The sequence below is a fragment of the Malaclemys terrapin genome (genome assembly GCF_027887155.1).
Source record: "Malaclemys terrapin pileata isolate rMalTer1 chromosome 20 unlocalized genomic scaffold, rMalTer1.hap1 SUPER_20_unloc_1, whole genome shotgun sequence".
NCBI classification, from domain to species: domain Eukaryota; kingdom Metazoa; phylum Chordata; order Testudines; family Emydidae; genus Malaclemys; species Malaclemys terrapin.
The window spans coordinates 1,245,161-1,266,592 of record NW_026530188.1 but is presented as its reverse complement, the minus strand read 5'-3'; the positions used below and the strand labels follow the sequence as shown (position 1 = coordinate 1,266,592).

The 21,432-nt window shown below is 58.0% G+C and overlaps 1 protein-coding gene across 2 annotated transcripts; it reads left to right on the top strand.

The window, feature by feature from the left end:
• Window positions 1–7,012: 7,012 nt before the first annotated feature.
• On the top strand, window positions 7,013–19,612 carry SYP (synaptophysin). 2 transcript variants are annotated; one of them, XM_054014813.1, is made up of 7 exons: window positions 7,013–7,052; window positions 9,065–9,130; window positions 10,462–10,586; window positions 12,143–12,341; window positions 12,858–13,049; window positions 13,252–13,555; window positions 18,802–19,612. In XM_054014813.1, the coding sequence occupies exons 1-6, from the start codon at window positions 7,035–7,037 to the stop codon at window positions 13,549–13,551; spliced, it is 900 nt and encodes a 299-aa protein (XP_053870788.1). In that variant the 5' UTR covers window positions 7,013–7,034; the 3' UTR covers window positions 13,552–13,555; window positions 18,802–19,612. The 2 variants fall into 2 exon arrangements, with proteins under 2 accessions (XP_053870788.1, XP_053870789.1); XM_054014814.1 differs by lacking the exon at window positions 7,013–7,052 and adding an exon at window positions 7,156–7,177.
• The last annotated feature ends 1,820 nt before the right edge of the window (window positions 19,613–21,432 follow it).

Sequence of the window (21,432 nt, the reverse complement as noted above, 5' to 3'; positions counted from 1 at the left end):
GTCGGGGGAGGAGCTTCAGCGCCCGCAGGAGCCGGGGGGAGGGGCAGGAAGGGGCGTGGCTGGGAGCTGTGGGAGGGGCTAGAGGGGTGTGGGAGGGGCAGGAGGGAGAGGGGCTGGGGGAGGGGCTAGAGGGTGGGACTGGGGCGGGGCTGAGAGCTGGGGGAGGGGCTAGAGGGGTTTGGGGAGGGGCAGGAGGGAGGGGCTAGAGGAGGTGGGGCTGGGGGCGGGGATGGGAGCTGGGGGAGGGGCTAGAGGGGTGGGGCTGGGGGCGGGGCTGAGAGCTGGGGGAGGGGCTAGAGGGGTGGGGCTGGGGGCGGGGCTGAGAGCTGGGGGAGGGGCTAGAGGGGTGGGGCTGGGGGCGGGGCTGAGAGCTGGGGGAGGGGCTAGAGGGGGTGCTGCTGGAAGGGGATGGGAGCTGGGGGAGGGGCTAGAGGGGTGGGGCTGGGGGCGGGGCTGAGAGCTGGGGGAGGGGCTAGAGGGGTGGGGCTGGGGGCGGGGCTGAGAGCTGGGGGAGGGGCTAGAGGGGGTGCTGCTGGAAGGGGCTGGGAAAGGGACAGAGGGGTTGGTTGTGGGGCTGGAGGGTTGAGGAGGGGCAGGAGCTGAGGGCGGAAGGAGCTGAACAGGGCAGGGCCCGGTTCCCCCCAATCCATCCCTTCCGTCTCGTCCCCTCCACCAGTGGCACAGGCAAACGCTGACTCCCAGTGCCTCCCCTCAGCCCCCCTGCTCTAACCACTAGACCCCACTCCCCTTCCAGAGCCGAGAGAGAACCCAGGAGTCCTGGCTCCCAGCCCCCCTTTGCCCCACCCCGCTCTAACCCCTGTTGAGACAGTCGGGGGGAGTCGAGCCGGGAAGGGGTTAATGAGCTGGGGGTGCCTGGCTCTGAGACTGCCCTAATTGGCACCCTCTGGGGAGGAGGAGGGGCGGGGGGATAAGATGTACGGGGGGGTGAGGTTGGGGTCAGCGCGGGGTGGGGTGGTTGTATGGCGCTTTGGGTCAGTGTGTGGATGGGGGGAATGAATCTGTGCCCATCTAGCCCCCTGTCGCCCCCTGTCGCCCCTGGCAGCGCAGCTCCGGAACAAAGTCCACAGCGGCTCCAGAACAGCACCCCACACGCAGGAGCTGTCCAAGGTACAGCTCGTCGGGGGGGGGCGCTCTCCCCTGGCAGTCGGTGCCGGGCGCTGGGGGCGCCGTGGAGCAGGGAGTGGGGCGGGGGGGCTGAGCAGGGGGTGCTCTCCCCTGGCAGTCGGTGCCGGGCGCTGAGGGGCGCCGTGGAGCAGGGAGTGGGGTGGGGGGCTGAGCAGGGGGCGCTCTCCCCTGGCAGTCGGTGCCGGGCGCTGGGGGCGCCGTGGAGCAGGGAGTGGGGCGGGGGACTGAGCAGGGGGCGCTCTCCCCTGGCAGTCGGTGCCGGGCGCTGGGGGCGCCGTGGAGCAGGGAGTGGGGCGGGGGACTGAGCAGGGGGCGCTCTCCCCTGGCAGTCGGTGCCGGGCGCTGGGGGCGCCGTGGAGCACGGAGTGGGGCAGGGGGCTGAGCAGGGGGTGCTCTCCCCTGGCAGTCGGTGCCGGGCGCTGGGGGCGCCGTGGAGCAGGGAGTGGGGCGGGGGGCTGAGCAGGGGGCGCTCTCCCCTGGCAGTCGGTGCTGGGCGCTGGGGGCGCTGTGGAGCACGGAGTGGGGCGGGGGGCTGAGCAGGGGGTGCTCTCCCCTGGCAGTCGGTGCCGGGCGCTGGGGGCGCCGTGGAGCAGGGAGTGGGGCGGGGGGCTGAGCAGGGGGCGCTCTCCCCTGGCAGTCGGTGCTGGGCGCTGGGGGCGCCGTGGAGCAGGGAGTGGGGTGGGGAACTGAGCAGAAGGCGCTCTCCCCTGGCAGTCGGTGCCGGGCGCTGGGGGCGCCGTGGAGCAGGGAGTGGGGCGGGGGACTGAGCAGAAGGTGCTCTCCCCTGGCAGGAAGGGCCGGGCGCTTGGGGGTGCTGTGCTGTGGGAGACTGGGCAGGGGGGGCTGAGCCGGGGGGTCTTTGCCAGGGCTCCGGGCCTCACCGGTCAGACACCAGGTGCTAACCCCTCCTAGCTGTGCTCTCAAAGATGGAGCAAGTGCAGATTGTCAGGGGTGAAAGGGGGAGATGTGGGCTTATTGGTCCCAGCCAGGAGGGGGACAGTGGGATCTGTGGGTTGGATCGGGGGGGCAGAGGGAGGGTCCCGGGCTGGAGGGGCGCAAGTCTGACTCCCGCCCCCAAGCTGGCAAAGCAGGTCGAGATCTCCCTGGAGCTGAAGAAAGGTGAGTGGGGCCGGCTGAGGTGGACCCCGGATCCCTGACCCCTGGGGGCGGCTGTGGGGTGGGGGGGTCTGTGGTGTCTCCTCACTGGTGGCATTTCACCATCCTCCCTCTCTGCAGCTCGCTGAGCAACTGACAGAAAAGCCAGAGAGGTAGGACACCTGGGATCTTTCCCTGCTCTGGGAGTGGGTGGGGTCTGGCGCTTGTGGGGAGCGGGCTGGGAGCCAGGACTCTTGGGTACTCTGTAGGGCGGGGATAAGTGGGATCAAGTGATTAGACAGCGGGGACAGGGAGGCAGGAGGGGCGTGGGGGCCTAGTGCTTAGAGTGGGGTGGGGGGCTGGAAGCTAGGATGCCTGGGTTCCTGATGTCTGTGTCTGTCTAGGTGGAGCTCCGACAGGAGCTTATGGCACATGAAGATCCCCCTCCAATCAGGGAGTACGATGAAGAGACCATGCCCTGGGAGGAGACCTGGAGAGCCTGGCCTCTAGGGATAGGTGAGGACCTGATATGCCGGGTGGGGGGTAAACAATAACAGAAAATGTGGAAATGACCGAGGTGCTTAATGACTTCTCTGTCCCGGTGGCGAGCGGCTGGCTAACGTAGTGAATGCCTGCGAAAACGAGGTAGGATCAGAGGCTAAAATAGGGAAAGAACAAGTTAACAATAGCTTAGACACGTCAGATGTCTTCACGCCACCAGGGCCTGATGAAATGCATCCTCGAATCCTCACGGAGCTGCCTGAGGAGATGGCTGAGCCATTGGCCACGACCTTTGAGAAGTCCTGGGAGACGGGAGAGATTCCAGAAGACCGGAAAAGGGCAAATCTAGTGTCCAGCTCTAAAAAGGGGAATAAGGACAACCCGAGAATTACGGACCAGTCAGCTTCACTGTACCAGAAAAGATAATGGAGCAAATAATTAAGCAATTGCTTTGCAAACATCTAGAAGATAATGAGGTGATAAGTAACAGTCGCATGGATTTGTCAGGAACAAATCATGTCAAACCAACCTGATGGCTTTCTTTGACATCGTAACAAGCCATGTGGACAGGGGGAAGCGGTAGACGTGGTATAGACTTTAGTAAAGCTGTTGATACTGTCTCGCATGACCTTCTCCTAAACAAACTAGGGAAAAGCAACCTCGATGGAGCTACTATAAGGTGGGTGACAAACTGGTTGGAAAACCGTTCCCAGAGGGTAGTTATCAGGGGTTCACAGTCAGGCTGGAAGGACATAACGAGTGGGGTCCCACAGAGATCGGTTCTAGGTCCGGTTCTGTTCAATATCTTCATCCATGATTTGGATAACGGCGTAGAGAGTACACTGATAAAGTTTACAGACGATACCAAGCTGGGAGGGGTGGCAAGCGCTTTGGAGGACAGGATTAAAATTCAAAATGATCTGGACAAACTGGAGAAATGGTCTGAAGTAAATAGGATGAAATTCAATAAGGACAAATGCAAAGTACTCCACTTCGGAAGGAACAATCAGTCTCACACACACAATGGGCAATGACTGCCTAGGAAGGAGTCCTGCAGGACGGGGTCTGGGGGTCATAGTGGATCACAAGCTAAATATGAGTCAACAGTGTGACGCTGTTGCAAAAAAAGCGAACATCCTTCTGGGCTGTATTAGCAGGAGTGTTGTGAGCAAGACACGAGAAGTCATTCTCCCGCTCTGCTCCGCGCTGATACGGTCTCAGCTGGAGGATTGTGTCCTGTTCTGGGCACCACATTTGAGGAAAGATGTGGACAACTTGGAGAAAGTCCAGAGATGAGCAACAAAAATGATAAAGGTCTATAACCTATAGAGGGAAGATTGAAAAAACGGGGTTTGTTTAGTCTGGAGAAGAGAAGCCTGAGAGGGGACATGAGAACAGTTTTCAAGTACATAAAAGGTCGTTACAAGGAGGATGGAGATACATTGTTTTTCTTAATGTCTGAGGATCGGACAAGAAGCAATGGGTTTAAATTGCAGCAAGGGCGGTTTAGGTTGGACATTAGGAAAAAGTTCCTAACTGTCAGGGTGGTTAAACACTGGAATAAATCGCCCAGGGAGGATGTGGAATCTCCAACATTGGGGATTTTGAAGAGCAGGTTGGACAAACACCTGTCAGGGATGGTCTAGGTGGTGCTTGGTCCTGCCATGAGTGCACGGGACTGGACTAGACGACCTCTCAAGGTTCCTTCCAGTCCTATGAGTCTACGATGCAGCTGCCTCTGGGGCAGGGCGGTTAGGAACAGCCGCACATAACTCTGCGCGGGCACAGCTCCCTCAAACTGCGGGTCCCCAAACTGGGGTTCAGCCCGGACACCTGGATTCACACCCTGGCTGTCGGAGGTCAGAGCTGGAGTGGGGCTTGGGTTCACCCCGCCTCCTATCAGCTGGGCAGTGCTCCCCACAAAGCCCCCCCTTCTGTCCAGCTGCCACATTTTCCTGCCCCTCCTTCACGGTTTGGACACCCTGGGGTTTGGCCTGGGTGCCTGGGTTCACTCTTTCAATCTCTCCCCCACTTCTGTCCGTTTTTAATGCATTCTCCCTGGTTTTCTTCCTCCTGCTCTTCCCTTCTCTGTTCATTCCTTTTTGATTTCTTTGTTGCTTGTCTCCTTCACTCTTCCTTTCCCCGCTGGTTTGTTCTTTCTTTCGTGGTTTTGTTCGCTCTCTCGTTTCTTGTTTCATTCATTTGTTCCTCCTTTTCTCTTTGATTCGTTCATTTCTTTGTTCTTTCTATTCGTCCGTCGGTTGTCTCATTCCTTCCTTCATTTTTTCTTTCATTCATTTCTTCCCTCTTTCCATTCGTTCATCGGGTCTCTCTTTCGTTGCTTCGGTCATTTCTTCCCTTTCCATTTGTCCCTCTGTTCTCTTCATTCCTTCGTTCACGTTTTCACTCACTTATCTCTCTGCTCTTTCCAGTCATACGTCGGTTTTCTCATCCATTTCTTCGTTCGTTTCTTTGTTCTTTCCATTTCTCCCTCGCTTCTCCTATTTGTTCCTTCGTTCATTTATTCCTTCTTTCTGTTCGTCCCTCTTTTCTCTCCTTCGTTCCTGTTTTCATTTGTTTATTTCTTCGCTCTGGTCACTCATCCATTAGCGTTATTATTCGTTCCTGCGTTCATTCATTTCTCCCATCCTTCCATTTGGCCAGTTTCTCGTTTTTTTGTTTATTTCTTGGTTCGTTTTTTCCCCCTCTTTCCAGTCTTCTGGCTTTTTGTCATTCTTTGTTCTTTCCGTTCATCCCTCGGTCCTCCCGTTCGTTTCTTTGCTCGCTCGCGTCTTCGCTCTTCCCTCCTGCCCCTGTGTTTTCTCCTGCATTCCTTCCTTCACGTTTTCATTCATTCAGGTGGGGGACCCTGGGCTCTACCAGCTGGTGTGGGAGGTCCCTGGGTCTGTGTCCCACCCCACCCTGATGTGGGGCTGGGAGGGCACCGGGCCAAGCGCTGACCCTACTACTGCCCCTCACCCCTGGAGGTAGGTGGCGGGGCTGGGAGCAGGAGCGGGGGGGTGGGGCTCGCCTGGTGCGGGGAGCAGGGAGAAGGTGAGGGCCCCAGGGCAAGGGGCATGGGTGGGACTAGGGGAGGGGCTGGAAGTGGCCAAGGGGCAGGGCTAGGTGATAGGTCAGGGAGGGGGCAAGGGGTGGAGCTAAAGCTTTGGGCGGGGCTGTAAGTCACATTGGGGCGGGGCAAGGGTTGTGGGTTGGTCTAGGGGAGGGTCAGGGCTGGGGCAAGGCAGAGGGGAAGGACAAGGGGACGGGCTGGAAGGGAGAATGGGTGGGGCCCTGGGCTGGGGCAAGGCCAGGGGCCTGTGAGTGGAGGGCGGGGGGCCTCTAGGGAGCTGGCTGGCTCAGGGGGTTGGGGAATGGGCCCTGGGGCCTTTCCCCTCTAGGGGGCGCCGGCTCCCATCTGACCCTGGCGCAGGAGAGAGACCAGGGAGGGGACCTCCGGCCTTCAGGACTCAGCTGGGGTGGGGTCCTGGCCCTCGCGATCCTTTGGGGGGGGGCAGGAGAAAATAACCCAGCAGGGGGAGAGATTCACCCTCAAACCCCCATTGGTCGAGGGACGCTGGTTACTCATGCAGCTCCACCCCCTTCAGTGAAGCCCCGCCCCATCCAGTAGGGAGAGCCCCCCAGATGAGTTGTACTGGGGGGGGGAGTTGGGGTGCTGTCAGACCTATGGCCCTTAAATGAATTCTCTGGGGCAGAAGAGGTGTCTCTGCTCTCCTGCCCCAAGAGAATATGGGGGGGCTGCCCCCAGGGAGAAATCGGGCAGGGGGGGTTGGAGGGAGAACCCCTCATCACAGGGTATCAGGGTAGGGGAGCAGGACAGCGGTCACATCAACCCCAGATGCCTAGACAGGGAGCTAAGCCAGGCCAAAGCCCCTGCCCCCCAGTAGAACCCAGGAGTCCTGGCTCCCAGCCCCCCTGCTCTAACCCACCAGCCCCCACTCCCCTCCCAGAGCCAGGCAGAGAACCCAGGTGTCCTGGCTCCCAGCCCCCCCTGCTCTAACCACCAGCCCCCACTCCCCTCCCAGAGCCGGGGAGAGAACCCAGGAGTCCTGGCTCCCAGCCCCCCCGCTCTAACCACTAGCCTCCGGCTCTGGGATTTGAACCTGCCACCCTCCATCTCTCCCGCTCCCTCTGCCAGGCACTGACATCCCCCGTCGTGACGTCACCCTACACCCCCCCCCGCTTTTCTCTCCTGCGCCTACACCCCCCTCCCGGCTGTTCCGGATCTAGCTCTGCCCCCCCCCCCCCGCCTTGCTCCAGACGGCTCCAAGATGGAAGTCCTCAATCAGGTACGCACCTGGCTCCAGCACCATAGACAGCAATCGGGGGCCGGGGGGGCTTTTCCCACAGGGCGGGGCCCCCCCTTGGAGATGCACCCCACTCCCTCCAGGCGCCCCCAATCCCTGCCTAGCAGGTTGTTGTTGGTGGTGGTGTTTTTTTTTTTTTTTGCAGCTGCTGCATTCAAATGCAACGCCCTGCAAAGGGGGGGGGGCGGGCTGGGGTGCAAATGGGGGGGGCGAAGCTGAGATTGATGCTGGGGGGGGCACAGATGGGCTCGAATCTATGAGATTATAATGGGGTGGGGGGTTAGGAGATTTCCCAGCTGCGGATGGGGGGGGGGGGAGATCTGAAATTGATGCATGGGGGGGGCACAGACTGGCTCCAGGCAGATTGCAATGGCGGGGGGGTCAGGCGCTAGGATATTTCCGTGCTGCAAATGGGGGGGGGATCTGAGACTGATGCAAGGGGGAGGGTTCAAATGGGCTGGAGGGGGGAGGGGACCGGCTATTTTGGAGTGGGGGGGTGTATGGGGGGAGGGGGGAACCACAGATAGCCCCCCTCCCTTTGCAGCAGGGGCGGGGGCGGGGAGGGAAGATGGCTGAATTGCTGCAGTGGATTCATTGCCATGACGGTCAGGGGCGGGGGGGGCGGGGGGGGAATGTGGGGCTCACGCGTGGGGAGGGCCCGTTATCAATGGGGGGGGGGGCTCGAGAATCTTCTCCCACCAGCTGCTGCGGCTGGATGGTGCATTCCCCGGCCGCCTGCTGGCTGGAGCAATGGGGGGGGGGCAGATAATTTGGGGGGGGGCTGATTGCCAGGGGGCGAGTCTGGCTCGGGAATATTTATCCCCACCAGCAAGCTGGGGGGGGGGGTCAGAATGGGAAGTATAATGCCAGAAATGGGGGGGGGGTCAGGGTAATTGGGGGGCAGTTTATGAACGGGTGGGGGCAGAAGCTTCTCCCACCAGGGTTGGGGGGCTGGTGGGGGGGATGCGTCAGGCGGGGGGGTTGAGGGGATGCAGCTATCAAGGGGGTTGTTTATTAATTGGGGGTTAACGTAGACCCCAGCGACAGTGGGAGGAGAAGGGGGGGTTCCTGTTGATGGGGGGGCAGTGAGTCTGGGGGCAGGGAAGGGTTTGGGGGGCTGTGGGGATGTGTTTGGGGGAGGTATCTCCTGCAGGGCTTTTCCTAGTAGGAAGTTGTGATCTTCAATAACCGTCTTGTGCTGGGGTCTCTCCCCGGCTCTGGGAGGGGAGGGGAGTCTAGTGGTTAGAGCAGGGGGGGCTGGGGGCCAGGACTCCTGGGTTCTCTCCCTGGCTCTGGGAGGGGAGTGGGGTCTGGTGGGTTAGAGCAGGGGGGGCTGGGAGCCAGGACTCCTGGGTTCTCTCCCCGGCTCTGGGAGGGGAGTGGAGTCTAGTGGTTAGAGCAGGGGGGGCTGGGGGCCAGGACTCCTGGGTTCTCTCCCCGGCTCTGGGAGGGGAGTGGGGTCTGGTGGGTTAGAGCAGGGGGGGCTGGGAGCCAGGACTCCTGGGTTCTCTCCCCGGCTCTGGGAGGGGAGTGGAGTCTAGTGGTTAGAGCAGGGGGCGTGGGAGCCAGGACTCCTGGGTTCTCTCCCCGGCTCTGGGAGGGGAGTGGAGTCTAGTGGTTAGAGCAGGGGGCGTGGGAGCCAGGACTCCTGGGTTCTCTCCCCAGCTCTGGGAGGGGAGTGGGGGCTGGTGGTTAGAGCAGGGGGGCTGGTAGCCAGGACTCCTGGGTTCTCTCCCCAGCTCTGGGAGGGGGAGTGGGGTCTAGTGGTTAGAGTGGACGGTGGGGGGGGGCTGGGAGCCAGGACTCCTGGGTTCTCTCCCCAGCTCTGGGAGGGGAGTGGGGGCTGGTGGTTAGAGCAGAGGGGGCTGGGAGCCAGGACTCCTGGGTTCTCTCCCTGGCTCTGGGAGGGGGGTCAGGAACAGATGGAATATCAGATATTTTAATATCACCCCTCCCCCTGCCCCATCCCCCTCTCTCTCCACCTTGATTGACAGGTCGTGGCTGGGGGACAATTCCGGATGCTGAAGGAACCGCTGGGGTTTCTGAAACTGCTGGAATGGGTGAGTCCCCCAAACTGGCTCCCCAGGACCCTGAAGTTGGGGGGTCCCATCTGTACTGCCTCGGAGCTGGCCTAGGCCTTGGAGCCAGTGCCCCCTAGAGGGGACAGGCCCCGCACCCGTTCCCTGCCCCCCCTACAGAGCCAGTCGGCGTGGGAGGGGCTGTAGGATTGGAGGAAGTTGGTGCAGGAAGAACTGGTTATCAGATCCTGTTTCCCCCATCAGATTTGGGGAGACCAGAGACAGACTCAGAGACAGAATGAGATTGCAGATCCCTAATCCTGCCAGTTCTGGAGCAGTTCCAGACTCCTATCCTACCCTACTGGTTCTGGAGTGGTTCCAGACCCCCTACCCTACCCTACTGGTTCTGGAGCGGTTCCAGACCCCCTACCCTACCAGTTCTGGAGCAGTTCCAGACTCCTATCCTACCCTACTGGTTCTGGAGCGGTTCCAGACCCCCTACCCTACCAGTTCTGGAGCAGTTCCAGACCCCCTACCCTACCCTGCCAGTTCTGGAGCAGTTCCAGACTCCTATCCTACCCTACTGGTTCTGGAGCGGTTCCAGACCCCCTACCCTACCCTGCCAGTTCTGGAGCGGCTCCTGACCCCCCCCCCCCGGTTATGGAGCAGTTCCCACCTCCCCACCCCCTGCCTGTTCTGAAGTGGCTCCCTCACCCCCTCACCCCCCGGCCCCCCCCGCTGGTTCTCGAGCAGCTCCTGGCCCTCCCCACCCTGCTGATTGTGGAGTGATTCCAGACCCATTCGCTTGACATTTCTGCCGTATTATGGACCCATTTATCCAGCTGGTTGGGGAACGATTCCAGGGCCCATGCACCCTGCTCGTTCTGGAGCCATTTGCCCCCGGATCAGACCCACGGGCCCATCCAACCTGCCGTCTCCCCATACCAGACCCACGGGCCCAGCCAGCCTGGTATCTGCCCCCCAGAATGTCCGCACGGGCCCATCCGCAGTATCCCCCCCTTTCCACTTCCAGTGCGTGGGGGGGCGGGGGACGGAGGAGTGCGGCCGATGCAGACAGATGGACAATTGGGTCAGACAGGTTCTTATCTCGTCCCAGCACTCGGGGGGATTAGAGGGGGCGGGACCCAGCTAACCCTCTATAATTACCCACAATTCCTCTCCGCTCCACCCGCCTCCCCCTCCCCGAGGCGGGGTTATTAATCCTGGTACCAGCTGGTGCTCCTACCCCGCTCTCCACAGCGACCCCCACTGGGAGAGGCCAGAGTAGCCGGGAGCTCCCCCCACAGCCGGTGCTCCTGCCCCACGCCCCGCAGCGCCCCCTGTGGTCTCACCCGCCCCATCTCACCCCACAGCTCTTTGCTATCTTTGCATTCGCCACCTGCGGGACCTACAGCGGGGAATTTCGCCTCAGCGTTGAGTGTGTGAATAAAAGCGAGAGCGACCTGAACATTGAAGTGGAGTTTGGCTACCCATTCAGGTGAGCTGGGCGTTATACTGCATATGGACCGGCCGGTGGGCTGTTACGCTGCATAGGGACCTGGAGACTTTTGATGGGTAAGGACTGGGATGGGACAGCAGCTGAGATTCACACTGACTTTGGCTCATAGAGGCCTGGGCTGTATATTCAGCATATCAGCTGGCACCTCCTGTACAGGCTGGGGCTTTCTTCACAGTATATGGACCAGCATCTCCTTGGTCAATTGTTCCGATGGTGAATTACGCTCACCATTAATAACTGACACCTGATTGCCAGGCTGTATTCTACATACAGACTGCCCTTGACTGACTTTGCAGTCAGGATTAACACTTGGAACTATTCCTGGAAAGCCTGGGCTATATATTCAGTATATTGACCGACACCGCCTATACAGCCCAGGGCTGTATTCTGCATACAGATGACCTTTGTCTTTAAGATAGGCATCAGGATTTATGCTAGACACTATTCCGGGGAGGCTGGGGATGTATTTATAGTATATGGACCAGCATCTCCTTGGCAGACTGGGCTGTATATATGGTATTTGGCTTGGTGCCTCCTACACAGAGTGAGGCTGTATTCTGTGTGCAGACTCCTGCCCTTGAGTTTCAGGTAGAAATCAGGATGCGCACGGGGCTCTGCCTCTGGGAAGCCCGGGCTGTATTTCTAGAATATATGATGTGGTTCTTCTGTACAGACCAGGGCTGTATTTTTTGCATGGCTTGCTCTCAGTTTTGAGTTACAATCAGGATTCATAAGGGTCGCTATTCCTGGGAGGTCCGGGCTGTACATACAGTGTATGAACTGGCATCACTTATACAGATCTGGTATGTATATCCCATATATGGACCGGCACCACTACACAGGCCAGGCAGTATTCTGTATACAGTCTGCCCTTATCAGGGTTGACATTGTGTGCTATTCCTAGGAGGTCTGGGCTATATATGCACAATATATGGACCAGCATCTCCTACGCAGCCCTGGTCCATAGTTACTATACACGGACTGGTACCTCCTACACAGATGGGGCTGTATTCTGTAAACAGACAGCCTTTGTCTTTGTGTTAGTGGGTCAGGGTGACATTGGGCCCTATTCCTGGAGGTCTGGGCTATATATAAGAAATATATGGCCCAGCACCTCCTACACAGACCTGGTCCATATATGGCCCGGCATTTCCTACACAGACCTGGTCCATATATGGCCCGGCATTTCCTACACAGACTGGGCAGTATTCTGTATACAGACAGTCTTTGTCTTTTGTTAGTTGTCATGATTGACATTGGGTGGTATTCCTGGGAGGTCTGGGCTGTATATCCAGCATATTGACTGGCATCTGCTATACAAAACTGGTCGATATTTGCTGTATATGAACTGACGCCTCCTACACAGACCGGGGCTGTATTCTGTCTACAGACTGCCTTTGTCTTTGCATAAGCGGTCAGGGTTGACAGTGGGGTCTATTCCTGGGAGGTCTGGGCTATATGTACAGGATACGGATTGGGACCTTCTCTATGACTGAGCCCCCTGCCTCATCTCCCCTCCAATCCTCTCCCTCAAGACTCCACCAGGTCTATTTCGACGTCCCAGCCTGCAAGGGGACCGAGGTGGAGAAGGTGTTCCTCATTGGGGATTATTCCTCCTCCGCCGAATTCTTCGTCACCATCGCCGTCTTCGCCTTCCTGTACTCGCTGGCTGCCGTGGTCGTCTACCTCTTCATGGAGAACAAGTACCGGGAGAACAACAAGGGCCCCATGATCGTGAGTGTGGGGTGCACAGAGAGCGGGGAGCTGGGCGGGGGCGCTCTGGGCAGGGGGCGCTTTCCCCGGGCAGGCAGGGCCGTGCGCTGGGGAGCGCCGTGGGGAAGGGGGCGGGGCGGGGCTGGGCAGTCAGGGCCAGACACTAGGGGGCGCTGTGCTGCAGGGGGCCGGGCAGGGGTGGGGTAGGGGTCAGGGCAGGAGCGGGGTGGGGCCGGGCAGGGGCTGGGCTGGGGCAGAGCAGGGGGCGGGGTTGTGCTGCAGGGGGCGGGGCAGGAGGGGCTGTGCTGCGAGGGGCCGTGCAGGGGGCAGGGCTGGGGGCGGGCGGGGCTGTGCTGCAGGGGCGTGGTAGAGGTGGGGCAGGAGGAGCTGTACTGTGGGGGGCGGGGCAGGAGGGGCTGGTCTGCTGGGGGCGGGGCCCGGGGGCGGAGCTGTGCTGCAGGGGGCGGGGCTGGGGGCGGGGCAGGAGGGACTGGATGTGGGAGGCCGGGCCGGGGGCTAACCCCGCTCTCCACCCAGGATTTCGTCGTCACCGCTGTCTTCGCCTTCATGTGGCTGGTGAGCTCGTGCGCCTGGGCCAAGGGTCTCTCTGACGTCAAGCTGGCCACGGACCCCGACAACGTGATCGAGGGGCTGGAGGTCTGCAAGAAAGAGGGGAACACGTGCAAAGAGCTGAAGGACCCCGTCATCTCGGGGCTCAACACTTCTGTGGTGAGACCCTTCCCCAGCCAGCCAGAGCCCTGGGGGGAGCCGGCGCCCCCTGGAGGGGACAGGCTCCTGCCCCATTCCCCGCCCCCTGAGCCAGCCAGTCCCTGCTCTGGGGCTGGATGGGAACTGGCGCCCCCTAGAGGGGACCCCCTCCCTGCTGTGCATTCACCCTTCCTTCCCTCTCTCGGCCTCCCCCGCCACCCAGGTCTTTGGCTTCCTGAACCTGGTGCTGTGGACGGGGAATCTCTGGTTCGTGTTTAAGGAGACGGGTTGGAGCGCCCCCTTCGCCAAGTACCCGCCCGCCGTCCCGGAGAAGCAGCCGGCTCCGGACACCTACGCCGACTCCTACAACCAGGGCTCTGGCTACGTGCAGCAGGATTCGTACGGCCAGCAAGGCGGCTACCAGCCGGAGTATAACCAGCAGGGCTACGGGCAGCCCGACCCCTATGCCCAGCAGGGGGGGTACGGCCAGGCCGCCCCCACTTCCTTCTCCAACCAGATGTAGGCGGGTGAGTTAACCTGGGGTGCAGGGAGGGGGGTTGCGTTGTGTGGATGCAGGCCGGACTTACAGACTTCGGGGGAGTCTATCCTGGGAAGCAGCGACGCTGGATTTGGGGAGCGTGGGGGTCGCGGGGCCAAAAGAACTAGGGCGATGTTGGGGTGTATAAACAGGCGACTCTCGAGTGGGAGCAGAGAGCTGATTTGGTCTCCGGATCTGGCCCTGGTGCGACAACGGCTGGGATCCTGGGTCCGGGTCTGGTGCTCGCAGTTCAAGGAGCACGTGGATCAATCGGGGAAGGGCTCAGAGAAGAACCGCGAGAATGATTCAGTCCCTGAGAGCGAGAGACGCCAGGCTCTCCCGCTGTTCGGCTGAACAAAGGGAAGGTGAAGGGGTGAATTGATCCTGTCTCCCGGGGGAACAAATATCTAATAACGGGCTCTCCCGTCTGGCCCTCAAAGGTCGAACGCAATCCAGTGGCTGGAAGATGAAGCTGGACAAATTCAGCCTGGAAATCAGGTGTCCGTTTTTAACGGCGGGTGTAATTCACCGTTGGAACAATGTGACCAAGGGTCACGGTGGATTGTCCATCACAGGCGATTTTTCAGTCAAGCTGGGACATTCTAACTAGGGTGACCAGATGTCCCGATTTTATAGGGACAGTCCTGATTTTGGGTTTTTTTTCTTATATAGGTGCCTATTACCCCCCATCCCCGTCCCAAGTTTTCACACTCGCTGTCTGGTCAGCCTAGTTCTAAAAGATCAATTCTAGGAATTATTTGGCGTCCGTTCTGTGGCTTGGGTGATACAGGAGTTCAGGGTCGATATTCACACTGGACGATTCTGGCCTTGAAATCCCTGAATCTATAAGCAAACTGGGAAGGGTCCGATTTGCCCCCGTAAATGTCACCGCGCCGAACAAACAAACAAAATATGTCCATCAAGAATCAAAATGTATACATGGGCAAAGCAAGAGAAATGGGTAAAAGTGGAAAAAGTGCTTCAAACCCATAATTTCAACTGTGAAAATTGAAATCAGTTAAAAAAAAAAGTTCTTAAAGCCCGTAGTTTTGCACAGCTACGAACATTTAAATGGATGAAAATTGAAAAAAATGCTTAACCCGCAATTTTAACGGTGAAAATTTAAATTAGGAAAAATACAAAATGTGCTTAAAGCCCATAATTGTGCACCACTGTGAAAATTTACATCAGTGAAAAGATTAAAACCCATCAGTCTGATGGTGAAAATTTAAATTGGTAAAAATAAGAAAAGTGCTTAAAACCTGTAATTGTGCAGAGCCGTGAAAATTTAAATCCATGAAGATAGAAAAATTGCTTGACACCCATTCTTGGGCACCGCTGCTAAAATCGCAATCAATACAAGTAAAAAATACCAATGCTTAAAACCCATCATTTTAGCTGTGAAGGTTTACATTGGTTTGAAAAATTGCTTAAAACCCATCATTTTGCACAGTAGTGAAAATTTAAATAGGTAAAAATAAAAAAAAAATGCTTAAAAATAACCATCAATATTGTCCATCAAAATTATATTAAAAAAATCAAATTCTGCCAAATCCCATATTAACGAATTCCGTGTCTCGCCTTTCTCAAGGACTTTCCATTTCGATTGCTTCACTAAAAAAAAGGACTCGAGCGTTGAATTTAACTGTATGGAGTTTTATTAGCTGTGCATAACAACAGCCATGAAGCGTGCAAGATAGAAGGATGCAAAAATGGTGTCGCGCTATGATTTGGCATAACATAAACCAGACAGTTGGTCGATCTACCCCTCCACATTTCCAGAATCAAATAACACTTATCCTCCGTCGCCAGCTTGGGAAGGTGACTTTGTTTAGAATAGTCCCTCGCTTGTGCCAGTTGCTTATGAAATCTGGTGTTGCTAACACAATCGAGGAAAAAGAATCCAGATCTAAACAGAAGACATAAAGGTCGTGTTCCCATTGGATCTGTAGTCAACCATTTAACCTACTTCTCCATGAGTTATATTAATAGAGTCATCGACTCTGTCCTCCTGTGTCGCACCTATGGCCTTTCTCCTCCTTCCCTGGCTCTATACTGACTTCTCCTAAAACCTCACGCAAAAAAATCATGAGGCGAGGAGTTCCAATGGATTACATCATAAACTGGTGCTTCTTTAGGTCTGCTACAGATTCTCAGAAGGGACCATCGGGATTATCTAGTCTGACCTCCTGTATCACACAGGACTTCCTCCAAATAATTCCTAGACCAGATCTTTTAGATCTTGATTTTAAAATTGCCCAGGATGGAGAATCCACCACGAGCCTTGGGAAATTCTTCCAGTGGTGACTTATCCTCACCTAGAGCTTGCGAGGCCGTAAGAAACCGTTAAGCCTGGTGGGATGTTTCCCAGTCAAGAGGAACTTGTTCCGTTTGGGAGCAACTTTCCCGCAATCTCGAGCAGCACCCGCTCCAGAACAAGGACCTTCCCAGGGACGCCGGGACACTCTTTAAAGCGCGTGTACTGACACCTACACGTCCTGATTAATTAGCTACCCAGCTTCAGGTCAAACAGCATCCAGGAACCAAGCCACTGTCTAGAACAAAGATTCTATTTGCAGAGGAGGCGAATGTCCCAGACGTGATTGAGATTTCGTAGCGCTCCGGTGTTTTGTCTGCGTTAGCGTTTTCCGCTCCATAGCACAGATCTGTCGTCGTGTTAAGTTGCTTCCCAAGGCATCTCGCTACTGAAAAAGAGGAGGGTGTCCAACCCATGTGTTGCAACCGACCTTTCAGCCCGCGGTCAAAAGGCCTTGGATTGAACACCGATGACAGACGCTCATCTGCGGGGCTGAGACCATCAGGACAACGACCCTCCTGCCCGTGTTTGACGTACGACGCTCCTGCTAATACACCCAGAACGACCTTAGGCGTTTTTGTGGCCACATCCTGTGGCGGGCTCTCCTTCAATCTGTGAGCTGCTCTAAGCTCGAGATCCTCTTCAGCCATCCCACCCGTTAGCCGGCGATGCCCCCGACGCTCGGCTCGCTGTGAATGGCCTCCTGTTGCATTCAGCCCCGTTCTCCAACTTGTCCTGGTCATTTTCAGTTCCCCAGTAGGCTGGCCACCTCTCCCAGCCCGGGGTTACCTGCAGCTTTGAGCAGCAAACTCTCCGCTCCAGAAACGCTGGTCGAAGATCAAATGGGCACAAATACAGACAGACAGAGCTCCGTCGATCCGGGCGGACAACCAGCAGCGTGGCCTCTTCTGCAGATAGAGATCTGTGAACCTTAGGCTGTTCCTATGGGTGCAAACCTCCCCCAAATTCGTGTCCTTTGTACCCTAAGATTTTATCCCGAGGCTGTCTGCCTCTGCTGTCCACAGTCGTCAGAGATTTGTACCTGGTGTCTAGCCACGTTTCTATCCCTTGCCCATTATCTACACAACCCTCGGTAAAATGCACCTTGATCTCTGTGGGCCGCGTGGACAAAAGCTACTGTAATATATTGGGGGTCAGAGCAGTGGTTCTCTACCCTTTTGATACCAGGGAGCGCCCTGAAAGTGGGAGGGGCCACAGGTGCCCGTGTCGGCCTCAGGATACTAGACAGACAAGACGAGGGGGGTGGGGAACATCTTTGATTGGCCCGGCTTCTGCGGGCAGACGAGACACGACGCGTCTTAGGCCCTACGAGGACCCACCCGCTCAGTTACTGTTCCCTGCAGGAGTCAGGGACACAGTCTGCTCATTTTCAGGCTTTCAGGAAGGGGCCCGGCTGGGTGCCCCAAGCCGGTTCCTCTTCTTGGAGGTGCTGGTCTGGGCCAGGCCCCGTGAAGATTAGAGACGCCCAGCTGAAGCGAGAGGCCATGCAACCAGGGGGCCGAGGCGTCCTCGCAGCTGCAGCCAGCGTCTTCCAGCCCCTTCGTGCGACCCCCCTCGCCGGAGGCGCTGGGTCAGGCCACATTGTTCTTTGTGTGCCAGCCGCCCGTCGCCTCCGGGGCCTTCCAACTCTTCTCCCTCACCCTCCACGGCTAACTGTGACACTCTGTTCCCTATACGTCCTGCCAGTCGTCTTTTCTCCTGACCTCGGCAGGAGCTCGGGACCTCCCGCTGAACCGATTTGGGCCCTGATGGGTCGGTGACGCTGCTGATTGCTCCGTTCCGATCGGGCGTCCCTGTAATGGTTTCACTTCCTTTTATTCACCGCCTCTCCCCGCCTAGCTGTGGTGACAAGGCAAGGTAGAGCCATCTTTCTCACTTCAGTCTGAACGCAACAGCCTCTCCCCGGCGGTTAAGCCCCACGGTTACAATATGTTCCCCTTACACCCCGCTCACCGTGTTTGCTTCACGTCACTCTTGTCCCTGCTGTATTGGGTCACGTTAAGAGTCTCGTAACAGCCGCCAGCTATTCCGTTCATGTCTCAACGGCCAGGCGAAGGCAAAGCAGCGGCTCGTGGCCTGCGGCAATCCGTGAATTTACCGGCTCGGACCCTCAGGGGCCATGGTGTGAGCTGATATCTAGGAGACCCACTGCGCTGGGGTGGGACCATGGCTGTTTTGTATCTTGACCCCGCGTCGGCCTGATTCTTGGGGCCAGGCACCAGAAACCCCACAGATCCTCACTCCTGCTCCAAGTCCCTTCCCCGGGCATCGGGCCGTGCCCTCCCCCATGAGAACAGCGGTGTGTGGGCAGAGATCACTGAGCGGAGTGGGGCCACCTGGAGAGCGGAAGGACATCAAAATGGCAGGAGAGGCTGAGATGCAGCCATCTCTGCCGTGGGGCGCAGGGGCTCTTTATACAGGGTGCCCGGCACTCAGATGCGGCCGCTTCTGGGGAGAGCTGTTTAGTCAGGGATCTCGTGCCCTCTGCTGGGTTGTTATAATTGGGGGTGCCCGCTGCAGAGTGCAGGAGGGGTTAGCAGACTCAATCTGGACCCAGATGGACCCCCCGAGGAAGGGAAATGGCACGCCGGGTGGGGGATTGCCTTATAATTGCTTTAGCATCCTGTATTTCATAGCAGGAACTGGTTCTGACCCACTGCACCCCCACTCCCCACCCGCCCCAGAGCCGGGGAGAGAACCCAGGAGTCCGGGCTCCCAGCCCCCCCCCCCACCCCCCCCCCCCACTCTGACCACTACACCCTGCTCCCCTCCCAGAGCCGGGATAGAGCCCCAGTGAGTGAAGAGCGGGGGCGGGGAAGCATCTATGATGCGGCGCTCGCTGTATGTGCTCTTATTAATGACCCCTCCCCATCTTTCTCTCTCTCCACCCCGCCCAGGTCTCTCCCCCAGCAGGGGGCGTCGTGAGGAGAAGACGCCTGTCCCGTCCCACCCCTGCCATGTCCCCTCATGTGGGGGGGCTGGCAGGGGGACCCCAGGATGAATGTAGATGTTTGTGCTGTTTATATATATTATATATATATATATATATGAGAAAATACAACTCTAGATAGCTGTGCACCCCCCCACTTCCCTGCCCACCTCCCCGCAGCACCCTAACTCCAGACAGTTGTGCACCCCCACCTCCCTGCCCTACCCCCAGCACCCCACCTCTTGCCCTTTCACCCCCCCACTCTAGCCAGTTGTGCGCCCCCTCCCTGCCCCCACTCACCCCCCAACGCCCTCATCTCCTGAGCACAGCTAACTCCGTGCCCCCCTCACCCTCCCCCCATTCCTGGCTATAGATAGCTGTGCCCTGCACCCCACTTTAAGGAGGGGTCAGATCTCTTTTGATGGCTGTGGGGGAGATTTCAGGGTTCAGGGGGATCAGCAGCTTGGGGGAGATTTGGGGGGGCCCAGCATGTTTGGGGGACTGGAACTGAGTGGGGTACACAGGGCAGGGAATGGAGGAGGGGTATGTGGGGAGTGCTGGGGGGATTAATTTAGGGCCTCCATACCCACCCCATTCGCCGCTGGGGGGATGTCACACCGAGGGGGGACTCTAGGAAGTGGGGGAGGGGCACCCCCAAACAGCACCCGTCACCCCCCAAACAGCACCCGTCACCCCCAATCCATGCCCCTTCTGCAGTGACCAGTCGTGGTGGGGCAGTCTGGGGCCTTCCCATGGTAGCCCGATTTCCACTGGAGGGGGTGTGGGGAAGGTGGTGTAGAACCCAGGTGTCCGGGGACAGTCTATCTATATAGCCATCAATCCATTGATCTCTTCCCTGCCCACCTGCCCATCTATCCCCATCCACCCTGTATCTATCTGCATCCACCCCCTCTATCTATCTATCCACCCACCCCCATACAGCCCCCTTTATCTATCCTCATCCACCCCCCATCTATCCCCGTACACCCCCCATCTCTCTATCCCCATCCACCCTGTATCTATCCATCCATCCATCCCCGTACACCCCCCTTTATCTATCCTCATCTACCCCATCTATCCCCGTACACCCCCATCTCTCTATCCCCATCCACCCCCTCTATCTATCTATCCACCCACCCCCATACACCCCCCTTTATCTATCCTCATCCACCCCCCATCTATCCCCGTACACCCCCCATCTCTCTATCCCCATCCACCCCCTCTATCTATCTATCCACCCACCCCCGTACACCCCCCTTTATCTATCCTCATCCACCCCATCTATCCCCGTACACCCCCATCTCTCTATCCCCATCCACCCCCTCTATCTATCTATCCACCCACCCCCATACACCCCCCTTTATCTATCCTCATCCACCCCCCATCTATCCCCGTACACCCCCATCTCTCTATCCCCATCCACCCCCTCTATCTATCTATCCACCCACCCCGTACACCCCCCTTTATCTATCCTCATCCACCCCCCATCTATCCCCGTACACCCCCATCTCTCTATCCCCATCCACCCCCTCTATCTATCTATCCACCCACCCCCGTACACCCCCCTTTATCTATCCTCATCCACCCCCCATCTATCCCCGTACACCCCCATCTCTCTATCCCCATCCACCCCCTCTATCTATCTATCCACCCACCCCCGTACACCCCCCTTTATCTATCCTCATCCACCCCCCATCTATCCCCGTACACCCCCATCTCTCTATCCCCATCCACCCTGTATCTATCCATCCACCCACCCCCGTACACCCCCCTTTATCTATCCTCATCCACCCCATCTATCCCCGTACACCCCCATCTCTCTATCCCCATCCACCCCCTCTATCTATCCACCCACCCCCATACAGCCCCCTTTATCTATCCTCATCCACCCCCCATCTATCCCCGTACACCCCCATCTCTCTATCCCCATCCACCCCCTCTATCTATCTATCCACCCACCCCCATACAGCCCCCTTTATCTATCCTCATCCACCCCATCTATCCCCGTACACCCCCATCTCTCTATCCCCATCCACCCCCTCTATCTATCCACCCACCCCCGTACACCCCCCTTTATCTATCCTCATCCACCCCCCATCTATCCCCGTACACCCCCATCTCTCTATCCCCATCCACCCCCTCTATCTATCTATCCACCCACCCCCGTACACCCCCCTTTATCTATCCTCATCCACCCCCCATCTATCCCCGTACACCCCCATCTCTCTATCCCCATCCACCCCCTCTATCTATCTATCCACCCACCCCCATACACCCCCCTTTATCTATCCTCATCCACCCCCCATCTATCCCCGTACACCCCCATCTCTCTATCCCCATCCACCCCCTCTATCTATCTATCCACCCACCCCCGTACACCCCCCTTTATCTATCCTCATCCACCCCATCTATCCCCGTACACCCCCATCTCTCTATCCCCATCCACCCCCTCTATCTATCTATCCACCCACCCCCATACACCCCCCTTTATCTATCCTCATCCACCCCCATCTATCCCCGTACACCCCCATCTCTCTATCCCCATCCACCCCCTCTATCTATCTATCCACCCACCCCCGTACACCCCCCTTTATCTATC